General features: G+C 39.7%; 1 protein-coding gene across 5 annotated transcripts in view; it reads left to right on the top strand.

Annotated features, from left to right (window-relative positions):
* The window catches only part of EML4 (EMAP like 4), a 156,308-nt gene extending 130,871 nt beyond the window's left edge, over positions 1–25,437 (top strand). For all 5 annotated transcript variants that reach the window (XM_044261678.1, XM_044261677.1, XM_044261676.1 and 2 more), the window contains 6 exons: positions 7,959–8,047; positions 9,712–9,809; positions 18,995–19,082; positions 19,651–19,749; positions 21,948–22,078; positions 22,694–25,437. In XM_044261678.1, coding sequence (XP_044117613.1) covers positions 7,959–8,047; positions 9,712–9,809; positions 18,995–19,082; positions 19,651–19,749; positions 21,948–22,078; positions 22,694–23,167 — 979 coding nt within the window. In that variant the 3' untranslated portion in view covers positions 23,168–25,437. The remainder of the gene's footprint in view (positions 1–7,958; positions 8,048–9,711; positions 9,810–18,994; positions 19,083–19,650; positions 19,750–21,947; positions 22,079–22,693) is intronic.
* The last annotated feature ends 1,114 nt before the right edge of the window (positions 25,438–26,551 follow it).

Here is a 26,551-nt window from a genome sequence, read left to right as displayed (position 1 = left end):
ATTTTATTTTATTTTTTTAAAAATATTGATAACTTTTTTTAAAGATTTTATTTATTTATTTGACAGAGAGAGATCACAAGTAGACAGAGAGGCAGGCAGAGAGAGAGAGAGAGGGAAGCAGGCTCCCTGCTGAGCAGAGAGCCCGATGCGGGACTCGATCCCAGGACCCTGAGATCATGACCTGAGCCGAAGGCAGCAGCTTAACCCACTGAGCCACCCAGGCGCCCCAGAATTTTATTTCTTAAAGATTTTACTTATTTATTTATTTGAGAGAGAGAGACTATGAGATGGGGTAGGGTCAGAGAGAGAAGCAGACTTTCCACTGAGCAGGGAGCCCAACATGGGACTTGATCATGGGACTTAATCATGGGACTGTGGGATCATGACCTACGATGAAGGCAGTCTCTTAACCGACTGAGCCACCCAGGAGCCCTGCTGTTTTGTTTCTTAAATTGACATGTGAGCCTGGGTGGCTCAGTGGGTTAAAGCCTCTACCTTTGGCTCAGGTCATGATCCTGGGATCATGGGTCCTGGTATCAAGCCCTGCATCAGGCTCTCTGCTCGGTGGGGAGCCTGCCTGCCTCTCTGCCTACTTGTGATCTCTGTCTGTCAAATAAATAAATAAAATCTTTAAAAAAAATAAATTGACATGTGAGTTAAATCATATGGTATTTATCTTACCTGATTGACATATTTCACCTAGCATAATACTCCCTAGCTCCGCCCATGTTGTTGAAAAATGAGATTTCCATCTTTTTATGGCTAAGTAATATTCCTGTGTGTGTATCATATCTTCTTTACCCATTCTTCAATCAGTGGACACTTGGGCTGTTTCCATAATTTGGCTATTGTAGATAATGCTGCTGTAAACATTGGAGTGCATGTGTCCTTTTGAATTAGTATTTTTGTATTCTTTGGGTAAATACCTAGTAACGCAATTGCTGGATCATAGGGTAGTTCTTATTAAATTTTTGAGGAATCTCCATACCGTTTTCCAGAATGTCTGCCCCAGTTTGCAGTCCCAGTAACAGTTTAAAGAATTTCCTTTTCTCCATACTTAACCAACACCTGTTCTTACATTGTTGATTTTAGCCATTCTGACAGGTGTAAAGTGATAATTCATTATGGTTTTGCTTTGTATTTCCCCAATGATCTGTAATGTTGAGCATCTTTTCATGCATCTCTTGACCATATATAATGTCAGTCTTTGGAAAAATTTATGCCCATTTTTTAAGTGGATTATTCACTTTTTTTTTTTAAATCAGATATGTCATTTGCAGGTATCTTCTCCATTTCAAAGGCTGTCTTTTAGTTTTGTTGATTGTTTCCTTTGCTGTGCAAAAGCTTTTTATTTTTATGAAGTCCCACTAGTTTATTTTTGCTTTTGTTTCTCTTGGCCTCAGGAGACATGTCTAGAAAGAAATTGCTATGGCTTATGTCAGAGGTTACTGCCTATGTTCTCTTGGATTCTTATGATTTCAGGTCTCATATTTCAGTCTTCAACCCACTTTGAATTAATTTTTGTGTTTGGAGTAAGAAAGTAATCCAGTTTCTTTCTTCTGCATGCAGCTGTCCAGGTTTCTGACCATTTGGAGACTTACCCATTGGATAGCCTTTCCTGCTCTGTCAAGGATTAATTGACCATTGTGTTGTAGGTTCATTTCTGAGTTTTCTGTTCTATCCCATTAATCTGTAGGTCTGATTTTGTGCCAGTATCATACCATTTTGATCACTACTACTTTGTAATTTAACTTGAAGTTGGGAATTATGATGCCCCCAGCTTTCCTTTTCAAGCTGTTTTTACTTTTTAGGGTACAAATTTGCACATCTGTTAAATTTGTACCTAAGTATTTCATTCTCCTGATACCATTTTAAATGAAATTGAGAAAACAGTTTCATTTTCAGAATATTTATTGTTGTTGTATATAAATATAACTGCTTCTCCTCTGATCTTGTATCCTGCAACTTTGCTAATAAGCTCATTTATCCTAATAGTTTTTTAGTGGACTCCTTAGGATTTTCTGTAGGCAGGAAGACTATGTAATCTACAAATTGTTTTCTTTCCAATCGGAATGATTTTTTTTTCTTGTCTAATTGTCCTAAGTAGAAGAACGTTAAGTACAGAGGTTATTGGTGGCAAGAGTGGTCATCCTTATCTTATTCTCTATCTTAGAAGGAAAGCCTTTCACTACTAAGTATAATGTTATTTATGGGTTTTTCATAGATGCTGCTTATCATGTTGAAGAATTTTCCTTCTAAGTTTGTTGAGAATTTTTAATCTTCAAAGAGTTTTAGATTTTGTCAAATCCAATCCTTTCTTGGTCTATTGAGATAACATGTTTTGTCCTTTATTAATACAGAATAGTGTTGTTTTTAAGATGTTAACCTTGTGTTCTTGAGGTAAATCCTACTTGGTCATGGTATATATGTTTTATATGTTGCCAGGTTCAGTTTGTTCATATTTTGTTGAAGATTTTTGCACCCCTGGGCCCCTGGGTGGCTCAGTCCTTCTGCCTTCAACTCAGGTCAGGATCCTGGGATTGAGCCCCATATCAGGCTCCCTGCTCTTTGGGAAGCCTACTTCTCCCTCTCCCACTGCCCCTGCCTGTGTTCTCTCTCTCGCTGTGTCTCTGTCAAATAAATAATAAAAATAAAATCCTTTAAAAAATGATTTTTGCATCTGTATTCATAAAGGATATTGGTCTGTAGTTTTTGTGTGATGCCTTTGCCTGGTGTTGGAATCAGGTAATAAGCATATAAATGGATAAAAGTTAGTACGTACTAGTATTGTTAATCATTAGTTACCAAAATCTTAGATCTAACAAATCAGTAACTGTAAATCATTTAATTAATAAATTACATTTAGGCACCATACCTCACATGTGATTTTCAAATATAACATTCTCTCGTTTTTTTAATTGAAATACAATTAACATACAGTGTTATCAGTTTTATGTGTACAACATAATGATTTAATAATTCTGTATATTGCTTGGTGCTCATCAAGAGAACTGTACTCTTGATCTTGTTTATCCTTTTCACCCCATCCCTCTGGAAACCACCAGTCCTCTGTACCTCTGTATTTAAGAGTCTGTTTATTTGTGTGGGTTTTTTTTTTCTTTGTTTCTTAAATTCTCCATGAGCGAACTCATGGTATTTGTCTTTCTCTGATTGACTTACTTCACTTAGCATTATGTCCTCTAGGTCCATCCATGTCGTTGCAAATAGCAAGAGCTCTTACCTTTTTTGTGGCAGATTAATATTCCATTGTATATTTACCACATCATCTTGTTTTTTAAAATTTGGGCTTCTTGATGGGATTTGAAGTTTTTCATAAAGATATGTGTAAACCTGAACTGCTATGAATTTGAAAGTTTATAATCTCTGAATTGTTAAAAATACATTATGCTTCATTTTTCCAAGACCCCAGTTGATCATCCTTCCCCTTCAAATTTCTTGAAACCAGTTTCCCTAAAGGCACTTAATCTATATAGCACCCCAGACCTCAGAGGAACCACAGATATATTTACCATCCCATCAGGATACCAGGTCTATATCATCTCAGAATTCTCCAAGCACCTTACACGGAATTTTATTCTGGTCTTGTCTGGACCCAGTTCTGTTTTCAAGCCAACAGAGTTTTTGCCATTTTATAGGCTGGTAAATGGAGGTTAGACACCTGAAATTAGAGAAATCAGTGGGCCGGAAGTGATGATGAGAATAAAAAGCAAGATTAATGTTGGAAGTTGTTTCAAAGAAAGAAATCCATCAAATCGAGTCAGTATATGGAACATACTATATATAATATATATATGGATAGAAAGGGTAGTGTACAGACCGAGAGAGGTGACTTCAAAAAAGTTCCCAAAGTTTCTGTCTGCAGTGATGGTGACAGCTTTGACAAGGAAGCAGGGTGGGGAAGTGAGCCTGGTGAGTGAGTAAAGAATTTAGTTGTTGACATGGAATCCTAAAATCCTAGACCTGGGGAGAGTCCAGTGATAAGGCTCAACTCCACAATTTTGATGGTGATGGTCACTTAAGCCAACAGTGTAGCTAAAGTACTATTGACTATAAAATTCTGAGTCTAAGAAATGCTCCTGCTGTTCAAAAGGAGCAGTAATCAAAGACATATTAGCATTAGCTGAGACTTTTCTTTGACATAATTGGAATAGAAAGCTTCTAATTAGAAAAGAATAGCTTTTTCTCTCCGTAATTTGGTGTTAACTTGGCCCATGGGTTCTTCTGAGTTCATTTCCCATTGTGCACAGTGTCTTTGAACTCCCATCAGCATGAGTCTCCCTGAGTTCTGTCCTGTTACAAGTCCAGTTCTGAGTCACTCTTCAGATGCTGATTGAGTTCCAGCAACTTGTAAAGCACTGAACTAGATGCCATGGGTAGCACAAAGAAGTATGAGACTTGGTCCCAACCCTGAGTAGATCGTAACCTAATTAGATACTACGTAAAGGGTAAAGAACATATCCTATTATAGTGTAATAGTACTTGAGTAAACAGGCACTAATGCTTAAAGATCAACAGAGAAATTACAATGAGTGTGAGGTAATTACAGTGAGTGTAAGGTCAGAAAATGCTTTACAGGGGAGGGATTGGTCCTGCCTTGAAGTTCTTGGATCTTGAAGAAGTAGTGAAGAGTCAGGAGTTCATATTAAGCAGGAGGAATAGATTGAGCAAATGTGGGAAACTATGAGCTAACTGGATTAGCACATTACTAAATTCTTCTTGATACCTAAACAGTGGAATCCAAACTTGTTAGCCTGGCCTTGAAAAGCTCATTAAAAATCTTTCCCTCACCACTCCAGCTAGAATGGTCAAATCGCCATCCTTCGTATATATGCCAACCCTTTTTGTAGTTTCTTGTCTACTGCTCACCACCTGTTTATTTCTTGCCACATTTGATGTGATGAAATCCTAGACCACTCATCTCCTCTGTGATTACTCCCTGCTCTGAGACTTCATAATCCTTATAACTTGTATAATTCATATTACTTTGAACTGTTTACCACTTTATGAACTCACTCCTTCTCCCCAGTTAGATTATAAATTCTTCTGCCTCCTTGGCTAACTCCTTTTTTTTCTTTGGATCCCTAAATGTTAATGTATCTCAAAGGCCTAGGAAGAGCACTTTCTATGGAATCATACCCTTCTCTTGTGTGATATTAGTGAAAAGCACAAGGGCCAGAAGCTCTCTGAACTAATGACGTGGTTGATGACTGGTCAGATGTTTTGAAATCAGAGCATTTTGATGTTTTTATTTGTAAAATAAGAGCAGTTTACTAGGCTTCTCTTTACCCTGTTTTGACTTTACATTTTTCTGATAAGAATTATTCCTGTTCTTATAAGAAGATCATAAGGAAGGGGGGAATGGCCCAGGGTAAGTGGGGGTGGTTTACAAACCTGCCACCCAGAAGACACACTTTATATTATGATGAATATTTTTTAACTCATTATAAAAATCTATATATTCACTTAGGGACTTTAAAATATCATACTTTCCATCTCTAAAATCTTGATTCTTTTCTTGTGACCAAAGAAATCAATGTAGTATCTTTTTAGAAAGTCAAGAGAAATGATGGTACTAGGCTTTGGTACTTGACCCACAAGTCAGAGTAATTTAAATATATCACCAAACATTTCCCCTCTGTGTTACTGAGCAATTACATTTAGAAGGATGCATTAGGTCCTTTAGGTCTGGTAATGATCCAGATTATCTTAAAGCAGAAGCTTGGTTCCAATATATATACTCTGGACTGAAATAAGAACATACTTCAACACCATGATGAAACTTAAATATTTATTTCTCGAAAATTCCTTTGCTAGAGGATTTGTTGTCTTCTCCAGACATTTGTTAGAGACAGTGGTCCTGAGCCCAAAAGTCTTTTCTGAAGCTAGAACTTAATTCTTGCAATGGAAAGAGTGGGAACTTTAAAATTATTGGAGTCCCTATGGAAGTTAGGTACTTCTTATAACAAAGTTATTGAATTATTACTAAAAATTCTTGATTAAAATAGGATTGACCTCTGATATATAATTAAAGAACTAGAAAAAGTAGGCAGGTTTGTTTTTTGGAGGGTTTTCTTTTTTATAGCTACCATTTCTTACCAGTCAACAATTCAGAGTTTCAGGTTTCTACATGTTACACCAACAGATATTCTAGGGTTTGTTGTGGGTTTTGTTTTGTTTACGGCTTTTTAAGGGAATTTCCAAAAAGAGAAAATTATTTGTCATTTTCCCAGGAAGTCTTTCATCTTCTACCTTCCATGCACTAAGGCATGTTAAGTGACATCGCTACACTTTTTAAATTCTTTCATGCCCTTTTCTCTCTTCTAAATAGTATTTCTTTTAATCTGAAGGGGAAATGATCTTTTTCCAGGTGTTAGTTTTAAAGCTTCAAAATTACAAGAACTGTCATTATGATTTCTTCATTGGCTTATTTTAGTGGTTGATTTTTTCCCATCTTAAAAACAAAACTTGCTAGTCTTGTCCTGTTCTCTTCACATCAGACAGTTCTTCCCTGAGGGTGCCGGGTGGTTCAGTCGTTAAGCATCTGCCTTCGACTCAGGTCATGATCCCAGATCAAGCCCCGTATCGGGCTCCCTTCTCAGTGGGGAGCCTCCTTCTCCCTCTCCATCTCCTTTGGCTTCTGTTCCTTCTCTCGCTGTGTCTCTCTCTGTCAAATAAATAAAATCTTTTAAAAATAGTAATTCTTCCTAAAACTTGGCTTCTGTCATGTTCAAGACTTACCTTATATTTGTTCATTCATTCTCCAAATACTTAATACCTAACTCTAAAGTCCTCCAAGCAGGACTGCTCTTGGAGAGCAAGAGTATGCTCTTTATAACCTGCCTTCTCTCACTTATCCAGTCTCTAGTTGTCTTCAGTTGCCATTCTTTGCTTTATACCTCATATTTTGCCATGCTTTTTCTGAAGCACCATCCTTCTCTTCAAATGCCCTTAAAAAAAAAAGATTTATTTATTTTAGAGCAAATGAGCATGGCGGGGTGAGGGGCAGTGGGCAAAGGGAGAGGGAGAGAGTGTTAAGCATACTCCACACTGATCAGGGTACCCAGTGCGGGGCTCCATCTCTTAACCCTGAGATCAAGACCTGAGCCAAAACCAGGAGTCTAAGGCTTACCCCACTGTACCACCCAGGCACCTCTTCAAGTGCTCTTGTAAAAAGATTGGATACGTCATTTATCATGTAGTTAAATTTAACCATTATTTTACCTCTCAAAAGGCTGTCACATTTTGACTTCTCCTGTAAATGTGAACAAGAAACGACCTTTGAAAGAATTCAGAGCACATTGTGCTTGGGGAGGTATTGGAGAGGCAGAGCGCCCCCTGCTGGTTCCTTTGAAATCACACTAAATAAAGAGCTCTCTGCTTTCCCCTCCAACATTCATATATGCTCCTTCCCATCTCCATAGCTGTGCAGCTGTTCCTCCTCCTGCCACTGAACTGCCTATTCCCTCAGTGTTCAGCTCAACCTATCCTACGTCCTTACTAAAGGTTTTTCTGTGTCTTCTATTGTTCATTTCCCTTTTATAACCGTCTCTATTGTATATGGTCACCATCAGTGAAATTGGCTCTTAATTGTCCTTTGTTTCAATTGACTTATTTCTTTTTCCCCATCTCTGGTTTAATCTTGAAAAACACTGATCCTGTCATCTTAACTTTCTGTTTAGATGCTACCTAGCAAAGAGACCCAGTGGGCATTGAGTGATTACCTAAATAGAAATGAGAACGTGCCTAGGTCCATATATATACACATTGTATTTAGCACCATTTTGCAGAATTTATCCTTCAGTGGATGTTGGAAACATGATATTTAAAGGCATTATTAAAATTTCATTGAAATTTTTTAAAAGGGAGAAAAAGTCAGCAATCTTTTTTTTTTTAAGTACTAATATCTGAAGAAAACTTTTATTTTTACTTCTTAACAGGTGGTTTGTTCTGGATGCAGAAACCAGAGATCTAGTTTCTATCCACACAGATGGGAATGAACAGCTCTCCGTGGTGCGCTACTCAGTAGGTAGGCGGATTTACCCCCATCCTGGCACTCACGGCATTTCTCTGTCAGTGCATATTTTCACTTCCACTAAAACGGACTACTTTTTTCTTTACTCTCTAAACTTGTTAACTATTGAATATGTTTCCCCCAACATCAGATTAAATTCTGTTGCGGGAAACTGCAAAAGATCTTCTAAAGTTAAACAACATTCTAAATCAGCAAGCAAATTTAGAATGAACTGTTACAACTGCATTTGCAGTTGAAAACAGAATACAGTCAAATCCCACTTTGGGGGAATTACGCATACTTGGGATTTTAAATAGGTATTAGGCTGAATGTTACATCTATTTAGCAATCTTTTTTGTATATAAGAAGATATAAATTATAGTAATATTTAAAATACACACTATTAGAGGCTGTTCAAGTTCTTTAAAATCTAGTTGTATTACTGGCTACATAGTCATGATTTTGTTACTTAGATAAAATACTCAGCAACTCATAAGAATTTGATAAATTCAGTTAGCCTTGTTTGAATAATTCTTTATACTTTATTCAGAATGTTAATTATGTTTCTATAATATTCCCATTCCCTTTTCCTGTTATTAATATGTTTCCATTCATGTTATTCTTCCATGGAGTTAGTGTAAATGACATTTGCTTATATTTGAAAATATATTCCAGACCTTAGATCAGTGTGGGATTCAAAGGCTCTTTTTGATTGCTTCTGGGTTATTTAAAAGGAAGTGCAGAATACTGTTCTGTGAGTTAAACATGGAAGGAAGAAGATTTGTTCAGGCTATAAGCCTGACAAGTTATCTTAAAGCAGAAAAGGTTTTCTGTTTGGCTTGGCTTTTTTAGTGTTGTCCTAGCAAATTGCTACAAATGTAGCAATTAAAATCCAAAGATCAGTTGGACTTTATTGACCGTCTGTTCTGTGGTAAGAACAATAGAAGAGACCATAAAAGAAGAGAACATAGTCCCTTCCCAAGCCGGAGAGTCATGTGTGCTCAGCTGAAATGAGCAGTTGAACACTCAGCTCATGAGTGCTATGTACTTAGACCCATAAGAGCTCGTTAACTTCCCTGGAGCCAGTGTGTAACTAACCAGGAGGAGATGACCCCGGAGTCCCCGACCTTTGAGTATCTCCAAGAAATGACTGGACGAGATGGCCATGTTTTTCAGGTGTGCTTAGTGATGGAAGGATTCGTTCATCAAATACCAAATAAGAAAAGACAAATATCATATGATCTCACTGATAGGAGGAATTTGAGAAACAAGACAGGATCATAGGGGAAGGAAGGGAAAAATGAAACAAGACGAAACCAGAGAGGGAGACAAACCATAAGAGACTCTTAATTTCAGGAAACATACTGGACGGGAGGGGAGTGGGAGGGATGGGCTTGCTGGGTGATGGACGCTGGGGAGGGTGTGTGCTATGGTGAGTGCTGTGAATTGTGTAAGACTGATGAATCACAGACCTGTACCCCTGAAATAAATAATACATTATATGTTAAGAAATCTTTAAAAAAGTAAGTCATTTTTAGTTCGCCTCAAAAAAAAGAGCAAAATAACAGTTAAATTGGTGAGATTTAACATTTGTAAAATATCATTCATTTAGTACAGGTCCAGTAAAATAGCAGCTCAGTACATTTCTCTAGTTAACATTTTTTCCTGTCTCATTCTAGATGGCACCCTCCTGGCTGTAGGATCTCATGACAACTTTATTTACCTCTATGTGGTCTCAGAAAATGGAAGAAAATATAGCAGACATGGAAAGTGCACTGTAAGTATTGAAGTAAAATAAATTAAGCTGTAAAATTGTTGGAAAATTTTACTTGTGATAAGAAGTTAGATTTTTACATTGATGTATCCATTGTTTTACTATCCTTAACTGCTTTAAACTTTAATCTCTTTGAAAACAGATTTACTTTAACAGCAGAATATTGCAGTTCCCTGTGTGACTTAGAAGTGTTTCTTCTTTTGATGGGAGTTTAATATCTGTCTGTTTCTGACTAGTTTTAAGGCAGTGTCTTAAATCAAAGCTATTTCCATAGGAAACCCTTAGAATAACACTTTTTGAAAATTGATGAGTCAGAAATGAAGGGATATCTCACTTTTAATCCAGTGTCCCACATTCCTGTCCACTGCCAACACCCTGCAATCTCCTGTATCACCTCTTTTACCACTAAAGTAAAATAATTTATATGGAGATCTGTCTGCATTAAGAGAGTTAACAGAAGCATATTTCCTTGAATTTGTTCTTTTTTTTTTTCCTTCTTGAATTTGTTCTGATTGACTTTGTTATCATTGTAAGGTAAACTTGATTCAGTTCTGCAGACGTGCTGAGTACACCTTATGGCAAGCATTCTGCTACCTTAAGAAATGTTCTGGGGGGGGCCTGGGTGGCTCAGCGGGTTAAAGAAATGTTCTAGACACCAGGAATATATGTAAGATTTATTCCTTGTCCTCAAAAAGTATACATTTGAGGTGAGGCAGGACCAGGAAGGCAGGCAGTATAGCATAGTGGTTAAGAGCACCGACTTGGGATCAGATTACCTGGATTTGAATTCTTATTTCACCAATTCCAAGCTAGTGTGACCTTGGGAAGTTACTTACATCTGTTTCAGTTTTCTCATCTATAAAATGTGGATAAGAGCAGTTTCTGCTTCACTGGATTAAAATAAATTAATGCATATAAAATACTTTGAATAGTGCTTGGCAAATAATAGGTACTCAATATGTGTTAACTATTATTTTTATAAAAAATGAAGTAGCTTGCTGTGTATGTTAGGAAACGTTTAGAAAATTACTTGATAAAATAGTGGTTAGTGGCGGCACATATCACAAAATAGTTTTAGGGGGATAAATAAAAGACTTAATTTTTAGAAACATACATAAGTGAAACCCAGGCCATTTACTATTCAAAGAAGAGACTTGTTTATATACTTTGTGCACACACATGTGTACATGCACACATACATTTTGTACCATAGGCTAAAACCAGCCTATAAAATGATCTACAGGCAACACCAAAGTTTTAGAATTTATCCAGAATATTTTTTTGCCTTGATAACCGTTATGAATCATTACCCATTAATTTATTGAAATGTCTTTTAGTTGATTATCATGATATTTGTGATCTAAAATAGTACAGTAATGCTTCATTGTAACCACAAGAGCAAATGAAATGTTCCACTGAAAGAAATTTTTCAAGTTACTGTAGTTTACCCTACCAGGCACCAAGTTTTGCTTAATTTTTCACTCCAACCTTTTAAAAAAGTTCATATCTTAATAAATAAGAGTATATCAATTAAAGTATAATCTTGTAGAATCACAAAATTTCACAGGTAGCTCTGTAGCACACACTTGGCTCAGCTCTTATTTTACTGATGTAGAGACTGATTTTCAGACAAGATAAAGGCCTTGTCTTTGGTCACATCTTGATGTGGCAAATCCAGGGCTGACCCTTTTCTTTTAGTAGAGCAGACTTTCCAGTGTAATGTTAAATGCCTCAGATTTTTCTGTGTGTATCTCATTGTCTTGTGCTCTTATGGTACAACTGATCCAGAAAGGAAACAGCAGTGAATTTCACTAGATAATGAGAATGACCTTGGAAGTGTTGAGAAATGGCAAGCTTATCAATTGCATGAGACTTGGCCTTCTCCAATTAAGCAGCTTTTATCTTTAAAGCATTTGAAAGTATTATTTTGAGATATCCTTAGGAACTGTTAAAGTTGATAGTACTGTTGGAGGCTATAATGAAAGGCTCAGCTACTCTGCTTTTCTAATTATCGAATGTTCTGTGCTCTGCTTCCTGCTGTCACTTCTCCTTGCTGTCTGCTTCTACCAGCTGGTCTTACAGTTTCATGTTAACTGCTTTTATCTCTTGTCTGCTAGGGTCTAGGACAAGACAGAACGGAGCTAATGCTAGTTTTGCTGCTTACTAGATTGAGACTTTAGGCAAGTTAATTCACTTCTTTGAATCTTAATTTTATTAGCTTATAATTGGGCATTATAACAGTTCCTACTTTATAGCATTGTTGTGAAGACTGGGAACTACTCTGAGAGTTGCAAATACAAATGCTCTTTCTATTTTATTTCTAGTACTAGTACTAGTCAGTATTTAAGTAACCACCATAGTTTAGAACTTTAGAGAATCTCCCTTTAATAAGTTAACCAAGGAATTGGAGCCTGTCCCTCTTTGTGGCATCATTTTATGTGCAAATATTAGTTGAGAAGATGACTGGTACCCAAGAAAACTGAACAAGCGAGGCATGCTTGACAAAGTTACTGTGGGCCAAGGCCTCGCTCACAGTCATAAGCTGAGAAACAAAACAAGATCCATTTTAGAGAAATGGACTCACATCATGCAAGTTCTTCAAAACTGTCTTATAAAATACCAGTTTCTAAAAGCTAACTGGTAAGGGACTGAATCCTAGTTTCTTCTGGCCAATCAGGTTTTCTCTCTATAAGCAACCCTCAGGAAACCAACTCAGAATCAGAATGCTAGTTTATTCATTTAAAATAAGGTATGTAAATGCCAAGGGGACAGAACATGCCCATCCTCCAGCCAGTACTTCCCTTCAGGCAAAAATACGCGTGTGAAACCAGAGTATAATCAGGAGGGGGGCAGCCTTGCCACCTACATCTCCAGTAGTCAGTAGCTACCCCTGGAACTGGTCTTCAGGTCCCTCTATCCTAGACATTAGGTGGGTACTGTCCACGTTTGCCTCTGTGACTCCTTGGTGACCACCCACCTGAATGACACTTTTTTGGACAGATTCATACGTGCAGTCAGGTTGTAGCCTATCCTTGCCGGCCTTGGACCTATGATGACTCTTTCTTCTTAACCTTTTTCTGCTCTTACACTATGTTGATTGTAAAGTTAACTCTCGGAGGTTCCTGGGGGACTTCTACTGCAGTTTCTGTAAACACACAAAACTTGCTCTTCCAGTTGTTGAATTTACTTGCTCTTATGTAGCAACCTCAGACACCTCAAGTTTATTTACTACACATGGTCCCAGGCCTTCTCTTGGAAGAAACCCCAGTGATCTTCCAAGAAGTAATCTGCTCCTCATGAACTTGACCTCTCTGGGCAGGCTGAGGGATGGAGAGGAAGAGAGAATGGAGTCATCCCTCTATACTGTTTGTCTGTGGCAGCCTTTCATTTTCTCTTCTGTGACCTGTCTCTGTCCTCAGACTTCCCGGGTTTGCCCCTGGGAGCACTGCTTACGGGCTCCCCCTAGGTGCTCTGCACTCCCTCCAGCACACACCCCAAGCCGGCTCTACCAGATCTGTGGCATTTTCTGCCTGGTAATTAGACCATATAATTTAAAATAACCTTTTTTCTTTCTTTTACTTTCCACGAAAACATCCATCTTCTTAGTGTTTAGTACATATTAGAAAAAGTGGTTTGCTTAAACTGTAGGATTCAGGGGTTCATGGCTGTATCACATATTGACTGTGTAGCAGTTTGATTTAGTTCTTTTTGAGAGCGCATGCGCACTTGCAGGAGCTTGCTCACGTGAGCTGCAGTCAGTGGGGGCAGGGCCCGTGGGAGAGCGAATCTCAAGCAGACTCCATGCTGAGCATAGAGCGGGGCTTGATCACGTGACTATGAGACTATGAACCGAGCTGAAACCAGGACCCGGACATCTAAGCGACTGAGCCACCCAAGCACCCCTAAGCATTTTGATACTGTAACTGCTTCTATAGAAAAGTTTATTTTAAAAAAAAAAAAGGCTTTGGGTTCTGGAGCTCTTTTTAACTTATCTCCTGCAAAGCCCTAAGGTTGTGAGTGGGGCTGAGCTGGGTTGGTATGGATATGATTTTCTTTGCTTTGCATATTGGGCATTTCTTATAATATTTAATGTGTAAGAAAGATCTTATAGCTAAAAAGAATTTGAAGACCACTGGTTGGTTATCTGAAATTCCTTGAGGAATGTGAGTTGAGGATTGTGAAGTTTTACAGTCTTGTTACTTTCCACAAAGTTTATCTCAGCTGTGCTATTTTGAAATGTACTGAAAAAGTCCTTAGTTACTTATAAATTCCTTTTCTTAAAATGCTACTCTGAAATTACTTTCTGCTCATCTTCAGTGTTAGAGAAATGAGTAAAAGATAAGCATGAATTAAATGCTGTGCTCTCTGGCCTGGGCTTAAACTCTGGCTCCACCATTTCTTTATGAAATTAAGAAACCTCTCTCTGCCCCCTGGACTTGTTCTCTGCTAAGTGGGCGCCCTCATGCAGGCTACTGAGAGACCCAGAGTTGACCATGGATACACTGTGCCGAGAATGTTCTCTGCTCAGTACTGGATGCCAGCACAGCAGCAGCACTGTACTCGGTAACTAGATGAGTCCCGGGCTGTACTTGGGCGTGTTTTTCAGCATGGAATATGAATCTGTGAAAGTTCAAGAAGAGTTTTCTAATTATGGGTAATTGTGTATTTTCCTTGAAAGAGTTTAAATGTTCTGATTAACCTAAAGTTTCTACTCTACTTGCAGTAGGATTAAGATGATTTTATTCTACAACCGATTGCCAACGTACTGGCTTTCGGCTTGACTCGAATTCCTATATTCCTTTTAACACCGCTGCTCTGAGATGGTAACATAGGAAATGAAGTATGTTGGAGCTGCAGTGATGCACTGTTTCAGAGTCTGTTAGGATAGGAAAGAAGTGCTGGTAAAAGTAAGTGTCCTTTTTGCCAGGAGTTTGATAACTGAAAATATACATCAAAGAAGAAAAAAGTCTAAAACTGTCTGCTTAGAAATCTCTAAGAAACTAATCCATAAAACTTAGCAGTATTTCAGTAAGGCATTAAGATTCATTGTTACTGTAACAGGATATACGCAGTACCTGGTGACTTAAAAAAAATGAGGGGTGTGTTCTCATTTAAGCAGAAGTCATCAGAGACTCAGAATCTTTCGTTCTTTATATTCTGTCATTCTCCGGTTATCAGATCCCTGTTCCAAGAGGAAAGGAATAGACTGGGGAAAGGTACTTCTCCTCCTAAGTCCATTCTCTAAAAGTTTCCCTGGAAGCCCCACTCAGTGGTTTCTGGCACCCTAGCTGCAGAAGGGGTTGGGAAATCAGTGTTTCAGCTCCATCCTTCAGGGAAGGGGGCGGAATGTGGCTTGACTAGACAGCTGTTCAGGACACTGAAGAATAGCTTTTCCTGGGGGAACCCAGCCGGCTCAGGTGGAAGAGAATGCAGCTCTTGACCTCGGGTTGTTGAGTTAGAGCTCCACGTGGCCTGTAGAGATTACTTAAATAAAAAAATATATATCTATTTTAAAAAAAAAACAAACAGCTTTCCCTTGAACCAGCAAAAGAGCATCAGAAACATGATGGGATGGGGGGCACCTGGATGGCTCAGTTGGGTAAGTGGTTAAGTGTCTAGAAGTGTCTGCCTTCTGGCTTGGGTCATGATCTGGGGGTCCTGGGATGAGCCCCAAGTGAGGCTCCCTGCTCACCGGGAAACCTGCTTCTCCCTCTGCCTCTCCCTCCCCCTGCTTTTGCGCATGCTCTCCCTCTCTTTCTCGAGTAAATCAATAAATTTTTTTTAAAAAGAAATGCAATTGCGGGGGGGAATATCCTGTTCTCAAAAGCAACAAAAACAAAAAGATGTTTTGAGAATAAATCTAGCAAGTAAAGCACAGGAAACATGGTTGAAAAAAAGAGCCGAAAAAATAGAGACATAATGTGTTTTTAGATTAAAAGACTTGATAAAAATATCCGTTCTCTACAAATTCCTCTCCAAATTTGATGCCATCTTACTTAAGTTTTCAGCATTGATAAAGTGGTTCTAAAGTTCTGAAGTTTCTGAAGTTTTCCACATCCCACAAAACTATGAAAACTAGGCAGATAGACTAATTGAACAGAAAAGAGAGTCCAGAAACAGATGTCTGTTTATATGGAAATCTAGATAACAAAAGAGGTATTTCAAATCCATAGAGTACGAATGGACTGTTCTCTACCTGCATTTTCCAGCATCGCAGCTACTAACCAGAACTTTCTGTTCATGAAACTAAGTACAATCCAGTTCCATTTCAAGTACTCAGAAGCCACAGGTGGCTAGTTGCTGCTGCACTGGACTGTGTACATACACAACACTTTAATTACTACAGAAAGTTCTACTGGACAGCACTGCTCTAGATGGTGGGGGGAGTCACCTGAATGCCTCCTTAGGGAAAATGCTAGATCCCTAACTCTAGGCCTTGCTACTTTTTAAAAAACTCTTCATGTAATTTTAATATATAACCAGTGTTGCAACTCACTGATTTAGGTGATACTCTCGGTGACAAAGATTTAGCTAAAATATTTCTCATTTTTTTTCAGAGTAGTATTTTTGGGCTTCATCTGTTTACTATGATTACTTAATAATAGTAGTGAAAGTGCTAGCTTAGAGTACTTTACTGTTTCTTTTCAAGGAAGTATAATAGATTTTGCTCCCAACTGTGTCTCGTGCCCTTGGGGTGGAATGTGAGGCTACCTTCCCTCATGCAGTGCATGTACCTTCCGTGGCCTCTGAGCTGGGCAGGGCAAGGACTCTCTAGGGTGCTGTCTGGGAAGGTAACATTATAGATCCCAGTTACATTTAATCTTCTCTTTGCTTATATATTGGAATCCATACCAGGGAAAAAATACTCAGTTCGTTTTTCCAGTATAAATTGATAACTTCCCCAAAGTCTTTTCTGTATTGGGTACTTTTTCTACTCAGGCCTCCCCCTTTTTTTTTTTAAGATTTATTTATTTGTTTGACAGAAATCACAAGTAGGCAGAGAGGGGGAAGTCTTTTCTGTATTGGGTAGGCAGAGAGAGGAGAAAGCGTCTCCCGGCTAAGCAAGGAGCCCGATGCGGGGCTCGATCCCAGGACCCTGAGATCGTGACCTGAGCCGAAGACAGAGGCTTTCACCCACTGAGCCATCCAGGAGCCCCTCAGGGGCCCTTTTTGAGAATACTTTATACTCATTTACCTTCTAAATATGTGCTGTGTCCAATACAGATGGAACTACATGAATATTATGTGTACAGTGCTTCTGATGCTCCTCTAAATAATGTTATTAAGCCTTTTCACAGAGTCCCAGATGATATTTTTAAATATTTCTACATTAGTATGAATGCTTCTTGGAGGACAGCACTTTGCCTCGTTAATCTGTAAATATCCTTCATGCACGTAGCCAGCAGTTCTCTTCTCTGAGAGGCATGGCCTCTAATGCCAGAGCCAGGCATCATGCATACCATGAAAAGGATTTGTGTGAACCTTATCCTCCTGCCAGATTCAGAAAATATCCAGTAACCAATATTTGTCCTTCTGGTTTTGAAACTTGATTTCTTATGAAGTTGGTAGGTCTCCATTTTGCTTAGCAAGTGATTCCCAACTTTTTTTCCAGTATACCTCCTAAACTCGGGATTTCAGGCACTTCACAGTTCTCAAATTCACAGCATTTAAATGTATTTAAATGTGTAAATATATTTGTCATATAGCACTGTGAGGGAGATCATAGCTCCAGAGAGGTGTCGTTAGACTTCAGAAGGATAATGGAGTAATTAGAAGACTATGTGAATTGGGGCGCCTGGGTGGCTCAGTGGGTTAAAGCCTCTTCCTTCGGCTCAGGTCATGATCCCAGGGTCTGGGATGGAGCCCTGCATCGGGCTCTCTGCTCGGCAGGGAGCCTGCTTCCCTTCCTCTCTCTCTGCCTACTTGTGATCTCTGTCTGTCAAATAAATCTTTAAAAAAAATTAATAAAAAAGAATACTATGTGAATCATTAGAAACTGCATCTAATGTACTTTGAGTTTCTTAATTTAAAAAAATACGTGCAGAAAGCTAGTAATTCAAAAAGTACAGTAGAAAGTAAATATGCTTTACCACAGACTATAGGAAATAAAAGTGCTTTTGAGTCTCATTGTGCCACCATTAAGACTTGTGATTTATCTTAGAAATCCTCAAATGCTTACATAGAAAAGCAACAAAATACAGCATTTAATAGTTTTTTTGTCTTAATTCCCACAGTGTTAGTAAAAATTAGACCAGAAAAAGATCATGTCTCCTGTTTAAAGAATGTTTTAATGAGTCAGATGGTCATATTGGATCCAGCTGTTTGAAAGAGTACATATTGGGTGACTTTTCCTCAGAAATAGTCTTTGGAGATAAGAGTTTTTCTAGGAGACCTCCCCATGCCCATGTATCTGTGCCACATTCCCCAGCTCTAGGGCTGTACCGTGGGTGCTAAGCAGCAGCCCAGGAAAGCTGTGCTCTCTGTGACCAACCTGGAACCCTTACTTCATTCCTAAGTCCTTCTAAAGGGGACATCAGTGACTTGAAAAAAGGCCCAACGGTAGTGATCAGTGAAGTGTCTTTTAAGGCACAAACCTGTGAGACTCCTCTTGGAAGTCTGACACAGGTCGTAGGTGCTCGTTGCTGCTGTCTGGTTGGAAAGGCCCGCAAGATACTCACTCCCAAGTGCCAGGTGCTCAGTGTGTCCCACTGTAGTGAGATCCCTTTTTCGTTCCAAAGTTGTTTTGTTTTTGTTAAGATTTTATTTATTTTAGAGAGAGAACGCCAGAGCAAGGGGAGGAACAGAGGGGGAGGGACGAGCAGACTCCACACTGAGCAGAGCCCGACCCAGGGCTTGATCCCATGACTCTGACATTGTGACCTGAGCAAAATCAAGAGTCAGATGCTCCGCCGGCTGAGTCCCCTTTCGCCCCCATTCCGGAGTTCTCCTAGAACTCTTGGTATATCTCTTGGTATCTTTGCATACCTGCGCCTTCAGTTCCCAGCAAGGTAGGGTGAAAAAGAACTAGAAACCTTCTGTGAGCTCAAGTCAGTTCTAAACCCTGTGATGCTCCTCTGTACACATTAGGAATTCCAGATGAATGGCTTCTCAGAAAACCTGTTGGCTACTAAACTCTTGATTGCTCAGAACGCTAAATGCTTTCTAATAGTTGATCTTTTGTTCCCTAGGGACATTCCAGCTATATCACACACCTTGACTGGTCCCCAGACAACAAGTATATTATGTCCAACTCAGGAGACTATGAGATACTGTACTGTAAGTACATGTAAATGATTACATCCAGCTGAGACAGGTCTGTCCAGGGCGCAGATGAACCGGCTGTGCAGAATGTGAATTGTGCAGAGAGTGCGTGCTGGCTCTCTGACTTGACAGTATGTTACTCTGAGCTAAAAAGAGTGAAAATCTCAAATGTAGTTCACTTCTCTGAGAAAGTAACGAATTAATTTACATATGTAGACATGTAGTCCTAAGAAATTACTCAGGGAGATGGCTGCTCTAACCCACTGAGCCACCCAGGTGCCCCGAGATTGCTGCTCTCATATGGCTTTGTATTTAAGTTTTCCTGGAGAGAGGAAAGAGTATATACATGGGCACTTGTGCTTTTTAAAGAAAGAACAATTTCAGTGGGGAACAGATTTATAATTTTATAAACCCTGTTAAAGGGAACACTTTATTTTTCCTTTTTAAATGTATCTTAGTGTTCTTCAGTGTATGGATTTCAGTGTATGGATTACAAATAAACATAGCTAGTTTGAATCAAGGTACATGTTCAAATACATTTATACAGGCACTATGACTATATTTCCTATTTCTGAATTTAAAGGGGACATTACACATGGCTGCAAACTAATCAGGAATCGATCTGATTGTAAGGACACGGATTGGACAACCTATACCTGCGTACTAGGCTTTCAAGTCTTTGGTAAGAACATGACCCCTGATGGGAAAAGATGGTTTGTGGGTGTTCTTGTACATAGTAATCACTTGCTTAAATTTCTAAATAAAAAAAGAGTCTGTGTGTGTTCTTCAGTGTTATCTCTATTAATGTCAGATTCGAGAGATCGAGTGTATTAGGATCAAACTAATATGAAGTTCTCTGCAAAATCCACCAGACTTTTGGTCCTTAATACAAAAGATACTTGAAAGAAGTAGACATAATAGCACAGATTGCCTTCGCATTTTTTTCCTCCACGTGAAAACTGAAGTATTTTAATTTGTAAAAGCATTTTTAAAACAGCTTGAGCATAACACATAATTTCACCTTCTTAAAGAGAACAGTACAGTGGTTTTAGAACTGTAGTGTGGCCATCGTCACTGTCTAATTTGAGAACATTTTCATCATCCCAGTAAGAAACCTTCTACCCGCGAGCGGTCCCTCCTCCTCCTCCCCACCCCTGTACCCACCGGCCACTGATCTACTTTCTTTCTCTACTAACTTGCTTATTCTGGACTTTCATGTAGAGTGTTTTAAGACCCATCCACACTGTAGCATGTGTCAGCACTGTCTTTTAGGGCTGAGTGAGAGCCCTTGTACGCATATTGTATGCATACACCACATTTTGTTTATCCGCCTTCAGGTGACGAGACCCTTGGGTTGTTTCTACTTGCTGCTTTGAACAAGCATGTTCAAGGTTTTCTATAGACATGTTTTCATTTCCCTTGAAATATACCTAGGAGTGGAATTCCAGAGTCCAGTGGTAACCTTGTGTTTAACCTTTTGAAGAACTGCCAGACTGTTTGCCAAAGTGGCTGCTCTATTTACATTCCCACTAGCGTGACTTCCCAGGATTCTGTTTCCCCACGTCCTTGTCAGCAGTTCTTACTCTCTTGCATGTGAATGTCCAGGTGTCCCAGCACAATCTGTCAAAATATAAAGGCATTCTTTTGGAGATGTTATTTAAAGATAAAATTTGGAAATCATTCCTAATCTCATGTTTTAGATATTTCTCAAAATCTTTTCCTGTGACCGTTTTCTAAGCCCTTCCCGATCTGGGGGTACCCTTCTGAAGAAGTTATAAGACAAATGAAAAGTTAAGATAATAAAGCCTTGTCTGCGAAGTACCAAAAAGAGATGTTCTACTCAGTAGTTAGACTACTGGATACGAAGGGGACATCAATACCTAAAGCAGTGTTCAGAATATTAATACTTTTCCCTTTAACATCCCTGCCTTCTGACAGTTGTGCTCTTTCTTCCAGCCTGGTCGTAGATCAGAACAATCCTTTTTGCGGTGTACATGAGAAAAATAATCCAGTATAGGTGCCTCTGCTAAACGCAACTGCTGTAGAAACAGAGGAGAGTACTGGGCTGATAAGAAATTAAAAACTAACTCTAACTCGTCCATATACAATTAATTATTCTGGGTGAAGCTGAGACAGTAGCCAATAGCTGGTAATCTTTATTTAAGAGATGTCAGAAGAAATGTTTCGATGTGTTTTAACAAATTTACCAAAAACTTACTTGTTCTCTAGAATAGCATGGAACCACAGGAGGCCAGCATCTCAGCCCTTCTGTATTCCATAATTTCCATCTAGTCTTCAGCAGTGCCTCATGATTCAGAATAATTAAATTTGTTATGTCTCTGGATATAAATAATAGTTGCATGAAAATTCTGTGGGATAGCATGGTAGAGTAGTGGGTGGCCTGTGCATTTCCATTAAGATAAAGAGGTTTTCTTTGAAGTGCCTGCCTGCAGAGGACAGCAAAGAAAGAGTGTACATTTCATACGGCTTCCCCAGAGTCTGCTGGGAAGAACTCGAGCCGTACCTTTGTGTTCCTGCACTTTGCTGTACGAGTAAACAGAATTTCCCCTCCGACTAGAAACTTAAAAAAGGAAGAGCTTATTTGCGGAGGGGAGTTAAGCTAAAACTATTTGTTAGCACCACCTGCTGGTTACTAGTGAGTATTTCTGTGTCTTTAAATTTTCCATCTTGAGGCTGTTTGCACTGAATTTTATTAGATTTTTAGGTAAAACTTCATCCTTTGACGCATTGAACCACTAAGAAATTTGTAAGGGAAATGTTAGCAGCTAAGTTTAAGATTCTAAAATTAAATAAACCCATGTGGCATCGCAGTTCTATTTTAGACTCATTTTTCCACACCCCTGTGTTGCCGTCTCAAAGGTGTCTGGCCAGAAGGATCCGATGGGACCGATATCAATGCGCTGGTGCGATCCCACAACAGGAAGGTGATCGCTGTTGCTGATGACTTCTGCAAAGTTCATCTGTTTCAGTATCCCTGCTCCAAAGCAAAGGTAAAATCAATTTATTAAAAACGAGTGTTGTAGGGCCTTTTGTTTGGGGATATCTCTGTGTTGCCGGTGAGAAGAGATGCGCAGTTACTCCTCACTGTGACGCTGAGGGGCCCGGGGCGGGGGGCGGTGTCCACGCTGGTGCTGCTTGTTTACTCCTTCACCATTAAGGTCCAGAAGACCGTTAGAGAAGACAGCAGATGTTTTACTATTTTTAGTTTATCAGTAATTTATAGTAGATATTTAAATGTCTCCTAAACCTACTAAAATATTTTGCTACACCTACATCAACATGATGAAGCTCCTGGAGCCATTTCCTAAATCACCTTCCGTCCTCCCACTTAGTAGATTCTCCCCTACGCGGCTCAGCAGAACGTCGTTAACCTAACAGACTATTTATTACATATTTTTGGAAATAATATGGTCTGACTGTATGGATGTATGTATGTTACTCTGTTTCTCCCATAGAAGTGAGTATTAAGGAAATGACTGCTAGCTCCATTCCTCAGACGTGCTGACTCTGGCTGGGATCTGAATTACGTCCCTTACCTGGTGGCTTCCATTGCTGTAAACAGGCATGTAAAGAGTGAGTTTAATTTTCCCGTCTGTCTCTTCCAGGCTCCCAGTCACAAGTACAGTGCCCACAGCAGCCATGTCACCAATGTCAGTTTTACTCATAATGACAGTCACCTGATTTCAACTGGTGGAAAAGACATGAGCATCATTCAGTGGAAACTCGTAGAAAAGTTATCTTTGCCTCAAAATGAGATTGTAGCCGATGGTACTCCAACCAAAGCCCCCATGTCTTCCATTGAAAGTGTCCCACAGTCTGATACTCCCACGCCACCTCCTTCCCAGCCCTTCAATGAGACCGCTGAAGAAGAAAGTAGAATAAGCAATTCTCCCACACTTCTGGAGAACAGCCTGGAACAGACTGTGGCGCCCAGTGAGGACCACGTCGAGGAGCAGAGTGAAGGAGGCAGTGAAGACCTCGGTGAGCCCGTGTATGAGGAGCCGTCCCCGGAGGGCGGCAAGGAGCGGAGTGAGGCCCCTCTTCCCGAGCCCCAGCAAGACCCCTCAGGCCTGTCTTAACCGCAGGGCTTCAGGGCGACTCTTTCTGCTCCTGCAGCTGCGTGTGATCTCGGGACAGTTCAGGTGACGGGCCGGGAGTGAGGGACATCACTCTCGCAGCTCTGCGTTTCCACACGATCTGTTTTCAGTGGTCTTACCTGCCGTCTCAAGAGCCGCCGGCCGGCCCGCTGAAGGCTGGCTTTGCTGTGTGTTGAGAATTAACCATACTTAACAGCAGGAAAGACTGAAACATTGCCTCAGAAATTACCCGCGTCCGTAAGTGGTATGATGTAAATACTGGAAACAAAGACAGCAGTTGTATGGATTTAAAATAAACCCCTTGTTATCTGAACAAGTTTTCTTCAGGAACAACCAGAGGCATCACAAACACTGTTACTCATCTGCTGGCTCAGTCTGTGCTACTTTGTTTTTCCCCAGATGCAGAAAAATCAGAAAAAGAAAAAATGCTCTCTTACTGAGATATCCTCCCACCCCAAATGTCTAGTGGAAATTTTTTATAAAAACTCCAGTATTGCCCCGAGCAGTGGGGTTGCCTTGAGTCCCAGCGCCGTTTCCTTCCACGAGCACTAGCTGTCCAGATGCGCCTGCCTCATCTGCCGCCTGGTGCTGCCCTTTTCTGAGTCGTTGCGAGGAACAGTCCCTTCCTTTCTTGTGTGCAAATCTTATCTTAGAACTAAGAAAGCAGTGGTTTGTTAAAGAGCTTTTAATGTATATTAAACCATTAATACTCAAAAATAATGGATTCCTCCAAGGATTCCTTTACTGGCCAAAACATTTTTCAATGTTTGGCATTCAAGTGAATGGAAGAAGAAAAACCGCATGCCTATAAAACTCAACTGTAAGAATTACTTGGCTAATTTTAGCTTAGCCTTCCTCATAATTTGTTCCTTTGATAATAGGAAAAATATAAATACAGTAAGTTTGAATTGGTGCTTGAAATTCATCAGTTTAGTTGTAGTTTTTATACAGATTATATTGAGGGGGTAAGACTGAAAATTACAAATTCTTTTCTATGGAAGTATGAATAACAGTCACAGTAATTTTTTATAAATTGCATACTTAACAGACTTGCTATATATGGTAATTTTTCTCTGGTAGAGTTGCTGTAAGTCTTGCAGTTCTGATGTGGCTTCCTCTGCTATTTTGGGCAATGCATGTCTTGTGCATTGGATAGTTTTGTTTTGTTTCGTGTCAAAAGACTGTTTTTTCTTAAGTACATGTTTTCTACTATAATTACCGACAAATATGCATTTCCTATATATTTGTTTATACATTGATTATAAAAAAAACTTCGGATTTATTTTTTAACTTGCTGAATTTTTGTTGTTGTTGTTGTTAGATCATGTTTAGAAACTTTGAATGAGTTCAGAAGTCTTAAGTATAAGTATGCAAGTGTTTACGTGATTGTGCCATTCCAAAGTGCATCAGAACTGTCATTCCCTTCTAGTACCTTCTCAGGAGTAATACAAATCAGGTATCTCATCATCATTTGGTAATTAATATACAAACTCCAGTGAACTCCCAAGGACACTCACATTTATATTCACATGCTGTATGTAAGGGTGTGGGTATGTGTGAAGGGGTGAGTGTAGACACTCTGTGTGTATCTCTATAGGAAGATATACGCCACATTGAAAATACTCAGTGTATATCTCTATGTGTATAGGTATATGTCCATGTATATCTCTTTCCTTTTGTTTACAGTTTTTCAAGGAAAAAAAAAACCTCAAAGTAGTTCTCTTCAGAAGGAGAGAGAGAGATTCCAAGCAATCCATCTTTTTTCAGTATGTTCTATACATAATTTTCAGAGAGCATCAATAATATCAGGCCAGCACGTGTTACTCCCTGCGAGAAGAATACTGAGAAGAACAAGTAGTCCTAGAAGAAGAAGCATTTCTTTAAGCACCTGGGCAATACAGCTCTCCGTGACCAGCAGGGAGTTTATTGAGGGATACCGGTCACCTCTGGGGTTGCTGTGTACAATGAGATTTATACTCGTGATACTCTTGGGTGGAAGTTTCACAAGACACTACTAACGCGCAGAAAGCGTCCCAGCTCTCTATTGCTGGCAACTACTGTTTAATGGTCAATTAAATCTGTGATAATGGTTGCAAGTGGGTGGGATTATGAAATTGTAGATGTTTTTAGGAAAACTGGTGAATGAAAATGAATCCAAGTGTTTCATGTGAAGATGTTGAGCCATTTCTATCATGCATTCCTGTCTCATGGCAGAAAATTTTGAAGATTATAAAATAAAATGATCAAAATGTTTCAGGTGTCTTGACTCCTCGTTTATATGGCTCGTTTCCATGACTGTCCGTTATCAAAAGACACGGCAGTTAATCAACGGACGCTGGGGATACCCCTGTTCTGGTCAGAACGAGCCCCACCTCATAATGTTAGAGGAAATGACTTCTGATTATGCTTCCACTTACTGGGGGGGGTAGCTTCATTTTAATTTATTTCATGTCTACACTTTATCTAATGTTTAACGTGGGGTGATCCTGGTGACCCTGGTTACCTGCCAGCCTCCTGTCGCTGCCTCCCTGCAGGCCACCTCTGTGAAGTCCTGGCACGCGGCAGGGCCCTGAGCTCCCTCTCCCCGTGGCCTCCCTCTCCCTGTGCTGCTTCGGGACACAGCCTCTGCGCCACAACCAGAAATTGGCCACTACAAATTTTTCTTTCTGAAAAAACAGGTTGGGAGCATTCCATACCTTAGTTTCTAAAAGCATGGAAATGAGGTTTTCTTCGTTACCTGATTCATCCTTGGTGACTAGGAGTATATGTTCCCAGCCACTCCCAACACACTAGCCCCTGAGAGGCTGCCTTGGGGCGGGAATTAATCTACCAATTTGGAGACAAATGGCCTGATGCGCATCAGAACAAACCCACCAAACTATGTGATTTTTCCCTCAATACAAAGAAGAGGGAGATCCATAAAGGGGAAATGATGAAATAGATTTTAAACACACCAATGTGTTGGTATAACTTCTAGAAAGAACTGGGGTTCCAGCTTAAAGCCAAAACTGAAATGAAGAGATTGAGTTTACAGACATGTTTTTAGGACAAACGACAGTCTTGACGAGCAGTTAGGTGGGACTTGAGTCAAGAAGAGCAGCCAACAGAGGAGCACCTGTGTGGCCAAGCATGCCCTCCCCCACCCCGGGCCTTCATGGGGTGCTGGGGGAGAGTTACCCTGTAGGCAAGGACATGGAGATTCAGCAAGTGGCCCATGTTCCTTTACTTAGATAATGGCCATGCCAGGATGTTACGTTTTGTAACATCAAAGCTTGCCAATGCCACTCAAAAGACTTGAGTGCGCACAGGGGGGAGAGGGAGAGAGAGAATCTCAAGCAGACTTCACCTCAGTGCAGAGCCAACACA

This window comes from Neovison vison, chromosome 8 (assembly GCF_020171115.1).
Source record: "Neovison vison isolate M4711 chromosome 8, ASM_NN_V1, whole genome shotgun sequence".
Lineage (NCBI taxonomy): Eukaryota > Metazoa > Chordata > Mammalia > Carnivora > Mustelidae > Neogale > Neogale vison.
This window is presented reverse-complemented; position numbering and strand designations above follow the sequence as displayed.